The sequence below is a fragment of the Oxyura jamaicensis genome, chromosome 6 (assembly GCF_011077185.1).
Source record: "Oxyura jamaicensis isolate SHBP4307 breed ruddy duck chromosome 6, BPBGC_Ojam_1.0, whole genome shotgun sequence".
NCBI classification, from domain to species: domain Eukaryota; kingdom Metazoa; phylum Chordata; class Aves; order Anseriformes; family Anatidae; genus Oxyura; species Oxyura jamaicensis.
The window spans coordinates 23,001,826-23,018,971 of record NC_048898.1 but is presented as its reverse complement, the minus strand read 5'-3'; the positions used below and the strand labels follow the sequence as shown (position 1 = coordinate 23,018,971).

At 43.1% G+C, this 17,146-nt stretch overlaps 1 protein-coding gene across 2 annotated transcripts in view; it reads left to right on the top strand.

Annotated features, from left to right (window-relative positions):
- NT5C2 (5'-nucleotidase, cytosolic II) overlaps positions 1–17,146 on the top strand; it is a 58,010-nt gene that overhangs the window by 13,979 nt on the left and 26,885 nt on the right. The window contains exons 3-4 of one of the 2 annotated variants that reach the window (XM_035329816.1): positions 4,148–4,268; positions 15,138–15,211. In XM_035329816.1, the coding sequence (XP_035185707.1) occupies positions 4,168–4,268; positions 15,138–15,211 (175 nt within the window). In that variant the 5' untranslated portion in view covers positions 4,148–4,167. Of the gene's footprint in view, positions 1–4,147; positions 4,269–15,137; positions 15,212–17,146 lie in introns of those variants that run through there. The other variant, XM_035329817.1, reaches the window with a different exon arrangement.

Genomic DNA, 17,146 nt, shown 5'->3' with positions numbered 1-17,146 from the left:
TATCCCCCCTTGCTGAACCTCCCCAAGCCACCTGGGTGGGAGCAACTTTGCAGCAAGGGGCAAGGAACAGCTGAGAGCTTGGCAAGGGCACCAGGAGGTCTGGGCATCACTGCCTCGGGCCTTTAGGTACCAGACCTTAGGTGTGATCATTTCTGTCCCCGTTCACTGTGCCCACGCGCGTGTAGGTGTGTGGGTCGTGCTGGCAAGGATTCCTGAAGCAGAATGTGTGAGAAGAGGGCAGATCGGAGCCTTGGGACTGGTTATAGCCATGGGTTTGGTTTCTGCTGTACGAGCTCTTGGATGGTATCCTGGAAAAAGTGGGATTGTCACTGCTGCTTTGTTTATCCCTACGTTTTAGCGTGTATGCCTCTGATTTGGCGTTGCATCATCCAAGTGTTAAAAACAAACTCAGAAAAAAATATGGGCAGCACATTTAACCTGAACACAAGGTGTTATCAGATGCAGAAATTTCTAACTATCTGCTGGCCAAGAGAAGATAAGATAAACAACTAAGAGAACTCTTGAAGGGGAATGCTTCTGAGCATGTTATCTTACACGTGTTTGAAAAATATACACTATGGATAAATACCTTATCCATATAATAAACAAGTGAATTTATTACAAAATGTATGTTAAAAATGTCATGTTCTTTTGGACAGAAGCATGTGTGCTGCGTTGTAGCTCAGAGTTTTGAAATACTTCTTCAAAATGAGCCCTGCACCCTACGTGCTATCAGATGTTTAATTAAGACGGCACTAGCAAGGCGCGTGTTTCCAATAAATTACGGGGAGGTGTTCTGACATGCTTCATCTATGTAAAGATCTCTATTTTTACGTGAAGCTATTTACAGATTATTGATTTCAAAAATAGATTTGTAACTAAAGAAAGATGCATCGTATTTCAGTTGCTCGGAGTTGAGAATCTTGCCTGGCGGGCTGCCTGCTCTCTTAGCTGTTTATTCCAGTGGCTTACAAGTGTACGTAGTGAATCAGCCCTTCTTATTTTTCTCTGTGTTTGGCACCGCGGTGAAGAGGAATATTTGCATTCAGGGATCAGGTCCCATGTCTCATGCCCGCTCAGGTAGGCTGGTTGTACCTCTGAAGCACCGGAAGAATTTCATTCAAGTCAGTGAGTAAGGTTTCTGGGTGGGGAAAAGGCCTCACAATACCTTTTGTGAGTTGTTAGTGTTTTATTTCAGAGCAGGAAGCTGTTGTTGGAGTGCCAGTGGAGCCTGCTAAGCTGCGAGAGTGCCTTTGAGTTTATGTAACACAGAACTTCAGCATTAGACTCTTATTTTAGGCTATGCAGACATTAAAACAACAGTTTTAATAAATAAATCTGCAAAGCTTGAAGGCAGAGGTAATATCTTTTAATAGAGCAACTGATAGAGTTTGAAAATTTAGACAAGCTCGTATGCCCAAGAGCTTGTCTATTTTTTCCAGCCATACCAGTTGGTCTAATAAAAGACATTGCCTCTGTCTACAAACCTTGTCCTCCCTTTGAACCCTCTTCATCACAGCAACAGCAAAATACTGCTGGAACATTAAAATAATTCGGGCCTTTCTTGCTTAGCTATGGAAACTCAGATTTTTGTGGTTTCCTCAAGGCTCCGATTTTTGATTCCAAGCACACGCAGCATGCTGTCTGATTTCTCCAGTGGCAGAAAAGGGTTCCTTCACACGAGGCTCAGACTGCTTCACTGACTCCTCGTTTCAGACATTATGCTATCAAAGGTAACCGGCTACAGTTCTGCCATCTGGATTTTAGGATGCTTTGCAAGGTGCTGTTGGGGAACTATCAGATGTCTGGCACGGATGGACGTTGGGTGCAGTCCTGTCCCAGTGTCTGTGCGAGAAACTCTGCCTAATGTGCTGTGATGGGAAGCAGATGAGGTGGGAAGCAGCTAGCATGATGGAAAGGCTCTGCCTTTGGCTGTGGGTGTAAATCTTCAAATCTTGAGATGTGTGTGACTGGGTAAGCCGAGTAGTGGAGCCCTGCTACATGGCGTGTAGCTGTGCTCAGGCTTCTTTCAGCAAGCAGACTGAGATTGAGACCTGTCTAAGAGTCTCATGCCCAACCATGCTATGTTTTTTTCAGCTGTTTAGCTTTCCCCTTGAACGTTTGTGTCTTTTGGATGTGAATCCCCAGCTCAAAGTCAGTAGCTTTACAACAGCTCCAGGTAAGACCAAGGCGGTGATGATCTGGACCATCTTGAAACATGATTCACGGGTTAGCCGATTTTCCACCCCCTGCAGACACAAACCCTTTCTGAGGCTGCAGTCCTGGGGTAACGGCACACCCCTGCTTTGTCTCATGTGCTGCCTGGGAGCCTGCCCTCGTGCACAACATTGCTCCCCGAGTCCTCTCCTCCAGCAGGGCCACTGCAGCCAGTTGTGCCCCGGCCGGGCTGTGCCCCAGGCGCAGTGCCCAGACTTTCAAGTGGAACAGGTTGGTGCTTGCAGCCCGCCTTCCATCTGCCTTTGGGCATGGCTTACTTAGCTGGTAATTACTTGTAAGCCCTTAGTGGCCTGCGCCTGGGCTATTTTAAAAGCCGCTTCTCCCTGCATGCCCTGTTGTGGAAGTTGCCCACGGCCCTCCGGCTGCGGTGACCTCCTCTCCCAGGGTGCCGCAGGGAACCGGCCGCAGAGAGCTCTCAGCTGAGGAATGCAGCCCCTTCGGCTGCCTGCCAGAGCCTAAATTTGGTGACCTTTAGGATGTGGCATCAGATGCGTTTGTAAACGTTGGTTCTAGTAACTGGGAGACGAGCAGAGAATGCAGGGGGAGGGAGGAACATATTCTTTACAGCCAAGCTATTTGCCTTCTGTTTGATTTTTATGACCAACAAATAGTAGGCGAGTGCACTGACAGATGCTCTAGCAATCACAACTGTTGGTCTTTAATCAAATTTAAAACTAAAAAATGATACAGATTTCCTCTAGGAGAGCAAGCACGCCTGTGACCGCCGCAAGCGCAGTGACTACTGACAGTAGTTTGGACACGCACTGTGCTCTCCTCTCTGCTGAAATCACCTCATTCCCCTTCCGTAGGACGAGGGCAGTCATCTTTTAAAGTTGTCTAGAAATGGTATCGTCACCCATGTAGCCTGTGGGTGGTTTTGTTTCTTCTAAAGAAGAGCAAACAAGACAAGCCCTGCGGTCTGGCAGTTGCGTGGGTTGCGCAGGACCACAGTTTTCATGCTGTACCTAATTCAGGGTAACTGTGGGATGTGTCTCCCACCCTGTTCTCTGCCCTGGCTCTGATGGTCTTGTGGACGGCTGAGTGGGGCTGACTCTTTGCTTTGGTCGTGTAGTATTGGTGGGTGAGGATTTGGGCTGCTCCATCTCACCGTGGGGCTGCTTAATCACAAGACCCCGTGCCAGGGGCACAACAGGACACGTGTCTGGATGGAGGGGAAGAGCAGGACTTCCCAGTGCACCAGTGGGAGAGGAACCTCACAGAGCGTTGCCTCACTGCAGCAAAAGTCTGCCTGCCGGTTTAGTTTTCACAACTTGTGAAGGGGTGCAGGCCTTGGTGAAGATCTGCTGGTGAAGGCAGCTTTGCAGCAGGTTCTTGCTCTGCCTGAATGGGGCTGACCTGCAGGGGCTGAAAGATAATCTACTTCCCTTCTGATTGCTTCTGCTAATTTGGCATCAGTCCGAAGCATTGTCTTTGCATAGAGATCAGAGAAACAAAGCCAGAGACTAGGCTCTTTGTTTTCACTGTGCTAAGTGTGGCAAGGTCGGTCACAGTGGGGTCTGCAGGGTTTACCTTGCCTGATTTACCTCGTGTGTAAAGGGTAGGTTGTCCACCAGCTATCCCTCCTGGATATTAGTAACTCTAAGGTAAAGAAAATGCCTTTTCAGCAATGAAAACAAGGTCTGTTTCAAAATGCATTTTCACCATGATGGATAGGAATGTCTTAGAAGTTCCAGCCATGTGGAAAAGCCCTCCCTGCTCTGGTTTGACTCCCTATCTCCTCTAGTATCTCAGAGGAAGGCATCTTGCTTGACCTGCAAACACAGCTCATCCCACTGGGCACTCTGCAAGACTTCCTGAGTAGCATTGCGTCTCAGCACCAGGAAACACACAACTTGCTGGTGAAACAGATCTTGAACTTAAGCAAGCTTTTCTCTTCTGACTCTTTCAGAAATAAATAAGTGTTTCAAGATGACAACTTCATGGAGTGACCGACTCCAGAATGCAGCAGATCTCCCTGCAAACATGGATGGGCATGCCCTGAAAAAGTACCGCCGGGAAGCCTATCACCGGTAAGTCTTGCTTTTAACTCCACAGCTAAACTGCTGAGAGAGAGGGAAATAAACTACACATAAAAACCACATCTCTTGTTGTTTCTTACTTGCTGGTAGAAACAGAAAAGTCATTCCCACCTTCCTTGCAAAAGTGTTAGGAAATATTTTTAAAGATAGTGCAGTATTTGCCTGCAGGAATGACAAACAGGAGAGTTGAGGTACGTGTGCCAGAGCAAGTGAGGGTGTGCTTTCTTAATGCACTTGAAAGCTTCTATCCCCAAATTTAACTTGAGATTAAACTTTGAAGTCAAGAAATACTAGGTGGCAGAAGCGTGATAGTAATTACTGCACTACAAACTGAGAGAGCATGAGCCTGGACGCTGGAATGCACACCAAAAAAAAAAAAAAAAAAGAAGTAAGAAATTAAATGGGAGCAGCAATTAAGTGTTTGAGAGTTATATCTATCATGGTTAATTGTGTGCAGCACAGTAGCACGTAAGTAGCACGTAAGATCTCAGCCTCCTTTTCTCTGGTAGGTGTGCCTAAAACCACCTTTGCTATAAAAAAATTTACAGTCTGAATAAACAAGATTGCAGAATAAAAGAAATGTTATCGCTGCCATTTTATCATTTTGGAATCAAAGTACAGAGCCGAGATTGTTTTCACAAGCTCACATTGGATGTTTGGTTGAGCCAAGAATTCAGCCCACATCTCCCAAGGCCCATGGCCTCAAGCATAAGATGGATGCTGTCTGCGTTCTCATCAGATGTCTGGGCCATTGTGGCATTAAAAACAACAGGACCTAGTAATTGTCAATGTTCTCTTTGTGGGAGGTGTATCTGCAAAGTTTGGCTCGTTTAATTTGTGAAGTCGTGCGTTATGATAATCAGAGTATATTCACCAGGAGATGGGGAGATGCAAGTCTGATACAGAAATAGAAAAAGTCAACTTTCCGAACCTCACGCTTAAATGCCGTGTTGCATTTGTGATTCATACGTGGTGGTATTTCTGAGGAAGTGTTTTGGAAGTGTTAGATATCTCTGATTCTCCAAATGGGTTCTAATTAGAGAAAAACGCCTTAGCATCATATGATAGGCCAGGTTGTGCAAGTTGCGATGTCTAAGGCTAAGTAATGGATCCTGTGATACATTTCTGAAGCTTTCCAGTTTCCAGTGAATAATGTTTGGGCGCATGTCTTAAGTGCTGACATTATTTGAGTCTCTCTGTGTCAGCTGGTTTGTCAAGATGTGAAAACTCCTAATGAATGCAGCTATAAATAGCACGCAAAGAGAGATTATACCATTCCCTGGCAAAAATCTTAACCTTGTTGCAGTCATTGATGGGTTTCCCTTTGTGTCATAATTTTACCCAGGACTTCAGTAGTGTTACTCCTGATTTGGACTGATGGGAATTAAGTCAGAATGAAGCCTTTTTATTTATTTCCTAAATATTTTCTCAACATTTATTATAGTTAGGTGCTGACAGTCTGCTAAATGTAGTACAAAGTCCAAGGGAAGCAGAGCTTGTCCTTAAGAGCTCACACATAGAAGTCCTCATCATGTTAACCCTTACGTAAGAAATCTTTACTTTCCCCATGGTAAATGACAATGCATTCATATAAAGGAGGGTTTCCCAAGAGGAGCTGAGATCTGATAGTCGGAAATCAGCCTCTTTCACGGTTTAAATATGCTGTCATAGCACATAGACATGTCTTATTCAAAACAGATTGAGCAGAAATGTTGCTAGCTCTTCAAATTCTAATGGAAAGCACAATATTCAAAATACATTAAGGGGAGGCACATTTTCATTTTGAAATTACTATCCTCTTTAAAAGAGGAAGGGAAGGAGGGAGGGATCGAGAGAGAGAAAATACGAGAACCTGATGCCAAGACTGTAGTATAAATCTGGGCTATTAATGGCTTTGGTGTACCAGTTTCATGGGAGTTATTTTGATAATCCAGTATTGTAAGAATCTGAAACAACCTCATTCCAGAGGCAGTGTTGTCAGATTTCTATTTCTGGTATTTTTTGTGATCTTAGTGTTAACAGATGCATTGTTACTTAAAAAACAAATTCAGACTTAACATGATAGAGTAGGAACTAAGTTATTTCGCTTGTTTTGTATTTTATTTTTTAGTGTTTTATTAATTATTCACATGGAAAATGTGTATGCTTGTCACAGCCATCACTTCTAGGACATGAAGTTGTTTCAGTAAGATCCCAGTTTGCTCTGATTCTTGGATATTGTTGAAAAACTGTCAATTTTATTAAAAAGATAAAAGGTATTGTGTCAAGATGTTGTAAAGCACCAGTGGCTGGAATCATGTGAATGTTTGAATCCTTCCTTTCTCTTCCTCTTTCTTTCTCTCTGTTTCTCTTTCAGTCTTAGTCTGTCTTTCTCTGTCTTTTTCTTCTTATCCTAGCAGCTAAAAAAAAAACCTGAAAGCATGAATCCAAAGTGACTTAGGAACACAAACAAAAAAGATAATTGATTTTAAATAAATGTATTTATGTTTAACCTTTAAGGCGGTCTCAGTGATTTTGGAAGGCTGGAAGGGCTCGGCAGCAGTGCCACATTTATGGATCAGCATAACTGGGGCTAGCTTTTGATACTAGTGATGGAGGCCCACTTGGGCTCAAAGTCATTCACTGGGATTTTCGAACTGCTGCTAGTAATGCTTGGTTTTCTGAAGTGTGAAATTGTGAAAAATTGTGTCGTTGTCTGTTTGCTTCATGCTTACTTAAATACCAGTGGAGATACTTAAACCAAATCGATTTCACTTTCTGGTTCTCATGAAGTAGAGCAGATTTTATATGCTTGAATTGTAAATGTTGAAGCAGTATAAAATACAGGGAAAAGTTTCCAATGCAAGCAAAATAAATTACCTTAAAGAAAATGCTCTCGTGGGCATTAAACTTTTAAAAAACTTAAAAAAAAATGAGCTCAGAAGATGCCATTCTAGTTGTCATATTTTATTGTGGTTGTTCAAACTGGGAAGCTGTTTTTTTCACGTGTTGCACTTCTTAGATCATACCTGATGGATGGATGTTCAACACTGTTGGCAGAAATCCCAGTTGAGACTGGTTCAACTAGTGTAGTGACTCAGAGGATAGTGACTATATCAGAACCATGTCTGAATGCCATAGGCATGAATGTTCAAAATCAATATTTAGAGCTGCTTTCCTCCCCAGGTTTTTTCTTGGTGTTTGGATCTTGGTGTTTGTATAACTGCTTAAGGCTGAGGTTCTCGAGGAAGTAAAGAGCTTGAGAACACAAATGTGAGTGCTGTGCTGTAGAGTTCAAGGACTGTGTGAACAAAATCAAGAATTAGAAGAATCTCTAGGGGAGGAGAAGCGGTGGTTTAGTCTTGCCAGGGTATTTCTGATCACTTAACTAAGACTTTAAGTTGGCTGGTGTTACTCTCAGCCACAAACCTAGTTATACAACACTGCTGGCGCCTGCAGGAGGTGAGGTCTAAAGATGAATTAATATACAAGCTAGATGTTATTCATTCTCTAGAAGAGGTCATTGGTAAGAGGATACCGCATCGCTGCACTATTGGCAACATACATTTTAATTCGGAAATAAAAGGGATGTGTGTCTGGTAGGTGGCTTTTCCTACATGTGTGGTTGTGAGGCCACCTCCCTCGTGCAGTGCTTGTTGACTTTTCCGGGTAGAGGATAATCAGTAGGTCATTTGTTCTGGAGGAGTACTGTCATTTAACGTGATTGTAATTAGGCAAGAACTAGGTTGACTCCGAGCCACCAAATTGCCCTAGTGTCTATTTTTTAACTCGGAGTGAGCACTTCTAGGCACCCTCTGGATTATCTCACATAGCTCTTTAGGGTTTAAATAGCAACCACATCTAGTTAAAGCAAATAATGGAAAAAGTTGGTGTGCCATCCACTCTTGTTACTGACAGTTACCAAGATCCAGGAAACAGGTATTTGCATTTACTTTTATTCCATGATTTTGGCTTAACAGGGCAGCAAGGCTGAGATGGCCTTTTTGTTAAACATGTAGACTTGGGGATGCTTTTGCCATTTTGCATCAAAGTAATTTGAGACTTCTCATCCCAAACGTGGGGTTTCTGCTGTTGTTTTCGTTTTGTTTTCTCGCAGTGTTGTTTACTCGCTGTCTCAGGGGATGTGGCATCATCATTTCTAATCCTAATTCTGCTGCAGACTGCGCATAGACTCTCAAATATGTTGCTTCATGTTTACATGCTTAGTTTCCTTTTAAAGCATCTTAAGGTGGTAATATAAGTTAAGCGATTTAAGCTGTTAACGTACTCTGAGATACTTGCTAAAAACTGATATATGCTTTAGTAACAACAAAGCAAAAGGATTAGCAATTGGTTGGTTTGATTTCTAGGCTTAAATATGTATTTAAGCTATGTTTTAGTTTGTTGGAATTTGTAAACTCTGGGATATTCACTGCTAATCTTGTTTCTTCATTTTACTGATGCTGGATCGTCGGTGATTGCAAACAGCTGGAAATGTTATCTAGACTAGGGTAAGAGGCTTGAAACTTTATCTGTTTGGGTAGCTATATATAAAGTCTCCTTATAATACCAGTTGTTTCAGGTGGCAAATGAGAAAAAATCATGGTAAATGGTCTGAAAATGCTGTGTACCTCTCTGATCAGATGCTCTCCGGTAGGTGATGTATTTCCATCTGACTTTAAATGATGCAGCTCCGTCGGCAATGCCGGCTGCGGTCTGTCCTCATAGGTCTTGCAGCCTCTGTGGGCTCGTGCAGGGCATGTGCGGAGCTGTGGGCAGCATGTGCCTCTATTTATTTTGCTTTAGTGCTTTGGACATCGGAGGGAGGAGAGAGAGGGGGTGTTAAGGCGGCAGAATGGGCGAGCTTATGAGAAAGCAGAACACTTGCCAAATTAATAATAAAGAAATTACATTGAAAATGTCCCGTGATCCCCAGCTTTAATAGCTTCACGGAGCAGACGGGTGTTATTTTGGGATGGAATCCATATGTGAGCTTCTTGGCACTTTGCTGTTGCCTGGGAAGAAAACCCAAACAATGGAAATAGAAATGGCCAAGGCTATCTCCTTCCATCTGATTCCTGCTGAATTTCAGAGGGAAGTGGTCATAGTCGTGTTTCTGGATACAGCCTCATCAGACTCTTAAGTTCCAGTCATAACCTGATTTTCCACTTTTATGTCACTAAAATTGTGCAAGGACGGTTAGTTAGTCTTGAAAAATTTCTGGGCAGTGTGTTGGAAATGTTACTAGAAGTGGCCGTGAACCTTGGATGTCCCTTTTCTCCGTCCCTTATCTGATACTATTTCATCTGCCTAAATAAATCTCAGGCCCAAACATTACTTCTTAATCCAATTACTGCCCTGTGAAAATATTCCTCTTCAGTTGAAGAAGGAATAAACGAGAACTCTGAATATCTAACATAAATAAAAACCCCAAAATGCTATGATAAATAATAATACATGGAACGGTCAGTACCTGCCTAAAGAGGCAAGACTCAGCAAAAGAATGATTCCATCGTTTTTAGTAGTTTAATGCACTTTATTTTTTTTATCCCTTTAAGACAGGTCCCAAAGCATCCAGCACCAAAAGTTTTGATCTATCTTAGTGTCCTCCTGAAGGTAGCTCACAAAGTGTGCTCCAGATGGGTTAAGTCGGTGAGGGATTCATCCGAGTTGCCTGCTGCTGTTGGAGGACACCTGCGATCAGAACCATACTGTCATGCAGTGGGACATCTCCTCTAACTGTGTGTCTTGGGACTAACCAGTAACAGGGAACCTCCAGTTGTCTTAACACTGGTGTGATTATTACTTTTTTTTTTTTACATTATTAGTCTTTTTAAAGAGGCTGTGGGGAACTTGGCTATGGGAGGCTATTAAAAGCTAATCCATTTTAGTTCCCCCTTGTTTCTTTTTAACTCTTCTTGCTTATTAAAACACGGAAGTTGTCCATAAAGTGAAGATTAACTGAAGTGCCTAAACTTTGAGGAAGCAGGAATCGGAGCCTTCTGGCTAGTCCCCGTTTCATGGCTGGCTCGAGGCCAACTGTCCACCACAATCTTTTTTTTTTCTTTTTTTTTTTTAAAGCACAAACGTAAATCAAGCGTAGCCAGCTCTCATTGCATTTGCTCTTCCCCTCAGCACTGCTGCGAGTTTCTTTTGTATTTATTTAATTTCCAGTGAAACGTACTCCCCTGACAAAGAAAGCTTTTTGCTGCGAGGTCTCTCTGGACACATTTTATGTGAAATCCCTGTAAAGTTCTCTGTTCCAGAAACCTTGCCCATGAGGAGTTGCGAGCCATGTGCCAAAGGTCCTTCGTAGTTGTATAATTTTGGTGCATTTTGTTTATTTTGTCAGTCACGTTACCGGCCTGTTATACATGGAAATTGCATTCGGGGCATGGCATGCTTTTGAGATTTTGCACAAACAAAATAAAAACATTTCTCCCTCTCCGCATATGCTCCTCTCCTGTGTTACTTGAGAAGGGCTGGGATTTAGGTTCCTGCCTCGGAATTGATTGACAAGAACAGTAACAAAACCGAGATCAGTTCGCTTGGAAAAATATAAAGGACTGTGAATTGCAGTGCTGAGGAGATCAGGGCTCTGTGACTCCCTTTATGCGTACTCAGCAGTTCCTTCTTCTTTGCCATACAACGCATTTTTCTCTTATTCAGCACAATTCTTAGAGCTTAAAAGAAAATAAATACTGTCATCACTGAGAGCCTTCTGCTGTGGCCAAGCTGCAGGGTTTAATATTTGAGAAAGAGCTCAGGGAGCAAACTAGCCTCATGGTTTGCCTTAGATAGCTCCTGAAGTTCGTTTTTTCTAAAGGTGCTGGGCTCAGCCATTGTGACCCAAGGTTCTGTCTCCTGCCACATTAAAACTCGCTTTTTAATCGGGAAAGGACAGGTGAAGGCAAGAGAAAAGCAATGCCCTGGTGGAGGAGATGCTCTGCGTGCAGGCAGGTGTGGAGCTGAGGAGCTGGGCCCACCACCAACCTCTGCAGGGGCTGCAGGAGGCGTTTCCGTGCCGTGCCCCCGGTTGGTTTGTCGTGTTGCCCGGTGCTGTTAAGTGGTCAGATCAGCTTAATTTTTAACTCTGGTGCTCCCACTTAAAACGATTGTTTTCTGAACGGAAAAGAACAAAACCAAGGGAAGCGAAAGTGCGATTTCTGATGGTGACGAGTGGAAAAATGATTCCTTAAAACTTCCGTGCCTAATTTTAGTTTCAGATTTTAGTTTTTTCTTATTCTGACTCTTGCTCTAGACCTTTTATTAACATACAGGCTGTAGGAGCTCCTGTCACTTCTCTCTACACCGAGTCTCCTGTGGAAACATGACATTTTTTAGCCGATGGACACATTCAGTGTTCCCAAAATCAGGCCGAGCCTCCCTTTGGGTGGGATCCAAGCCCAGCTCTGAAACAGAGGGGGGCCAGGCTACAGCTGCAGCTTCTGAGAAGCACCTTTCCCTTCTCAGAAACTTTCCTGGTGAATTAATTTCAACTTTTATCCTTAGTTTCTAGGATTCTGCAGATACTTACTGCTTTGAGTAAGCCCCCAGAATTAAGCTAAGCCAGTCAGCTTCTGGGAGTAAATATTTGTAAGTATCTACTCAGCCCCTTGTTTCTGGAGGGCTCCATGCATGGGAGATGCCTTCCTTTATCAAGATTTAAAACTGAGGTCCTGGGCACCTACAAGTAACCAAATACCTGGCTGGGCCCACACGAGATAAGTGACATTGGTTCCAATTGCCGTGCCCCTGTTCAGTCTGCCATTTAATCTGCCTTTGCATATCCAAGTTTAAATCAATTCAAGTGTTCTCATTTCCTGTCCTGAACATGTTGTGCAATAGCCCTGTTTAGTTTTTTTTTTTTTTTTTTTTTTTTTTTTAATATTTGCTCCGTTTCACTCTAGCATTGGTGGGTGAAGTAATTGTCCTGTCAAATCACTCGGTGGATGCCTTGAAGTCTGCCAGGCCCTGCGGACTGCCGGGGCATGATGAGACCTTGCCACGTACGGTTTCTAGGTCACAGCAATATTTACAAGTTGATGGAGAAAGAACAATCTTCCCCAGCTGTTACCAAGACAGGGCTGGTATAGTAATTTTCATGTTTTAGTCATAAGACCTGTCCTGGAAAAAAAACATGCTAATGGATGTTGTTTGTTTCATTGCCTTCAGGAAACTTTTCCAGATCTTCAGTATCAACATGTGCGGGTTTTTATTTTTTTTACTCCCAGGGTTCAGCTTGTAAATATGCTGAGAGTAAAGTGATGAAAAAATGTCCGAGGCTTAGAGATCTTTTCATGGTTTTGGTCAGTTTGGTGTCGTCATCATCTAAACATAGGCACGCCGGACTGGAAGCGATCTCTTGGGTCACAGCTCCCTTGTTTTCGCCTTTCCCAGGCACCACCGTATTACCCTTTTTATAAGCGCATTCAGCTCCGTCTTAGCAGTGCTTGTTTTTTGTCCTCATTTGGGAAACCGTTCCCAAATGTTGCAATTCTGAGTCGCTCTCCAGGCTCCTGAGCTTCTTGAAATTTCCCTTCCTATTCCTGGCCCGTTCAGAGGGGACAGGCAGCCTGGGTGTTTTGCTTTGACGGAAAACTATGCTCCAGGGGCTGAGCCTAAAGGAAAGAATAAAATTGGACCCCCCAGGTTGGACAAAAAATGTTGCTAGCATTTCCCAGAGGTATGTTATTCCTTCTTCCATTTCTCTTTTTGAAACGAGCATTAGATCAGAAATGATGTTCTGGAATTAGATAATAAATAGTGCTTCCTGGCATCAGCAGCAATAGAATATAATCGTCTTCATTATACAAAGTACGGGACTGCGTTTCGTGCTAAATAAGATTTTGTGTTGGCTGCTTCTAAGTCAGAGCTATCGAGATGTTAGGACAAACAATCACTAATTCAAACTGCAGATTCGGATAATTTGCTCCACCTACTCAAAAGCCAGAGATTTCAAGAGCAAATTTTAGTGATTTATGAGCCCATCTCTCATTTCCAAAAGGCTTTTCTTTACTGGTTTGCAGTTTGCTTTTTTTGTTTGTTTTTTTGTTTGTTTGTTTTCCCCATAATTTTGTCTTGTTTAGGTAATCCATAAATCTATCAGAAAAGATAGTCGTCGCTAACCTCCCTGGCCCCTCGGTGACAAGCCCCATTGTCGGAGGCAGGCAGTTTGCCAGGAAACTGTGACTCCCAGAGAGAGTGTGCAAGGTTAGGGGTAAAGCAGACTATTGCCAGAGAAACTATTCCAAGTGGATTTGTGTGGAACAACAACGATATCCAGTGACTAGTTAAATTAGCCACAGATGTGTTTTCTATAGCACTGTCCAAGAAGATATACAGTGCTTTAAGGCTCGGTTCAGGCACGATGATCATCTGAAGTCAAATCAGATCCAAGCAAAACTGCATCTGTACTAGGCAAGCTTTTAAGGAATTGTGTAACATGATTCAGACTGGTAGATGAATCAGACTGCTGCAAACTAAACAAGGAGCACATCGGTGAGAGATGAGGTAAGACGGCTCGCATAGGAGCGTGAGAGTTAGATGGGAGCAGTTTGCTGTTAAAACGCGAGCTTCAGCAGCCTGGCACAGGCGGTGGAAGGGGCACAGCGTGCCGGCCACCTGCCCCCGAGCACGGCCGGGGCTTTCTGAGGGCTTTGCAGAATATCCAAGGACTTGGTTTTGCACTTACCGTCTCCATTGCTCATGCCCCTCCGTGTCACTCCTCCTCCAAGGAAGCCTCGCTGATTTGGGTTTCTAATTACCCTGCTGAGAGCAATGGAGATATTCAGCATTTGCAGAATTTCAGTGTGCTGAAATCAGGGTACAGGTGGAGGCTCCGGGACTCCTGCCTTTTTGCATACAGGAGATTTTTGCCTTGGCGTCACGGCTCGAGCAGTACGAGGGATTTCTGGCCGAGCTCAGCGTTGAGAATCTCAGCTCCTGTCCCACAGCCGAGCTCGTGGCTGTGCCGCTGGGACTCGGATTCGCAGGGTTCAGATAGGACGGCCGGTGGGAAAAGTCCCACAGAATTACAGACCTGCCGCAGGGTTTAAAGTTCTGGGGAAACATAAGCAGCTTAGTTCCTGCAGTAGTTGGAGCAGGCTTTTGTTGGATTCCCTGACCTATTTCTTTATTTACTTGAACTAAATTGAATATAGCATATTAAAATGTTGTAATCAAAAAGGGCCTGGCAGCATGGAGCTTACATTCTCATTGCAATAAGCATTAACAGTAAAAAAGGAATTAAAAGAATAGTATTTTCTGGGGGGGGGGGGTGGGTTGCAGTTTTTAGTACAAATAAAAATAACATTTCTCATAATAGAAATAATGTCTATGGGTGAAAATTTGTTTTTCAGAGCTATATTAAATGTTTATTAGTTATATTGATATAAATGTGGTAATGGGTCTTTGCTTTGAGTTTCTAGATATAATTCCAAAGGGTGTTGAAAAGCTGAGTTTATTCAAAGAAATGTGTATTTTATTTTCCTTTCCTTGTTATCTCTTTGTAATATTTTGTTTTAATCAGGCAAATTGCATTGCTTTCCATCCTCTGCTTCCACTTGAACTCTGAATTCTGCTTCAGGAGCTTTTACACTTCTATTCTTAGGAATTTTTGCAGGTCACATGCAAAGCCATGTGTGTGCATGCATGCGTGGATGTCTTTAGACAGCATACCAATAATTAGAATAACCCTGCAAAAGTGATGGCTTTGCTTCAGGAGAACCCAGGGCAAAAACAGAACCTTTCTTCCGTTTTCAGGTATATTCTGATTTTGAGCTAAAAGGCATCCTGAGATGAAGCAGAATACCTTTGTTCTAAAATATGATTATGTTGAAAGTGCTCATACCTATGCCTTTGTTTCTTCTTTCCTTACAGGGTCTTTGTAAACAGAAGTTTAGCCATGGAAAAGATAAAGTGCTTTGGGTTTGATATGGATTATACGCTTGCCGGTGAGTATCTTCTTGATTTCTTTGTCACTGTCTTAGTGTGGAATATTGCCTCTTGTTGAGAGAAAACCGGTACATGGTTGGGCTACTCCAGTTAGCAGGTGCTTCCTCTGTTAGTAGATATGTTACTTGCTGTTCATTACTCTTTCATGTCAGGTGTTACTCTTTATTTTTGTTATCTGGAAGTTGTATTCGGTCATAAACCACATTGCTCTAGTACAGTTTCAAGGAAACTGAAGCTTAAAAAGTATGATTACTTCCTTAAATTCCACTGTGCTTTGATACTGCCCATGATGAAAGCTTGGCTTTGAATAACCAGGTGATTTTTTTTTTCCTTTGGTGCATATGGTGGGCTACACCTTTAGCCAACAGGTCTTCTTGTGTCCTGGGAGGGTCATTTTTGAATAGGTTTTCCTCTTTCCCACTCCTCACTTGGCCACATCAGTGACTCCTTTGTGAGAAGCAGCGAGGCAGGGGAGCATTGTGAGTCAGCTGAACAAGTTATTCAGAAAGCTCTGCCCATTCTTTATGGCAGGTAGTCTTTGGGAGGTTGCATAAGACCTTGTAGTTTCATAAAATTTTCTGCATGACTTCTCCATTTTTCAAATACTCGCCAGGCAAGTTCTCTGGACTTCTGCTGGAGGGGGGTAAAGTTACGGTTTTCTAAGTAATCAAACTTACACGATGCTGTGCATTTTAAGGAAGGAAAAGGTTAAAAGCCCACTTCCACTTCCCTAGGCTATAGTGCCAGGCAGGCTGTAACTAAAGACGTCACATACAATTCTACCTTCTTTCTCGCTGCCACTTCCAAGGTTGTGGATAGAAAGTTTCTATTGCTCCTGATACTTCAAGTTGTGAATGTAAATTAAGAAATGTGAGGTAGAGCACCGAGGTCACCTAACAATAGGTTAATGCAGTGTATCAAGTACGGTCATCTGCTCATTGTGACCACTGAGAAGAAATGAGAGATGCTATGGACAGCCTGAGGGGTCAGTGGCTAAGCAAAGGTCAGGAAAGATTCCGTGTGTTCATGGTTCAACACAATTCAACAAAAAGCAATTTTGGAGTCTGTGGCAGGTAATTGCAGTTTATATTTTGATCACTTGCTTTTCCTCTTTTAAGTAGTTATGAATGAGGTGCCAGCTATCTATATACAAAGGTTGGTTATTCACCACCTTATCTACAAATCTGGTTCAGGTTCCTGACACTTTTTAAGTCATAAAATGCATCATGGTTAATCTGTGCTGGATCTGACTGCAGGTACATGCTTTAGGTGTTTGCATTTCCCAGCTGTGACAGCCTTGTGGCTGGGCTTTTAGGGCTTTTAAGGAGTGCAAAACAGTTCAAGAAGAAATGCTTAAAAAAAAACATGAAAAACACAAAAAGTTGTGGGTTTCACTTTTGTAACGGAAGAACAACTTCCTTGCCTTTCACAACTGACGGCATTTCTAAGGACTCGGGTGATCCCAGTCAGGCTGGCATGGAACAAGAAGTGTGTTGTTAACTGACAGAAGGAGAATTTCAGCACTATCCTCACTCCTCCGACTGTTCATTTTACTCAAGTGTTGCATGTTCCTGTAAACACAGAGCGAATGTGTTGTTATCCACAAAATACACTTAGCTTGATGAGAGGAAAAATGTGAGTGTTTCAAGCATGCTTGTACGGTTCCCTGGGATATGGAAATGTGGGGCTCCCAAGGCTACAAGGTCGTGGTGATGCCGCTAAGCAGGCAAAGTTGGTGCATTCAGGGGAGTTGAGTGACAGGGTGCGGTGCAGGAAAAGAAACGAGATGGGGTCTGAGCAGAAGGCTGGAAATCTGGACTGCTCTTGGGTAAGCTGCTGGCCTATGGCTTCTCCCATGGTACAACAGGATAATAGATGCAGATCATTTCACAGGGAGTTCTAAGAATGTAATTAGGCTGGAAAGCCTGTGTTAT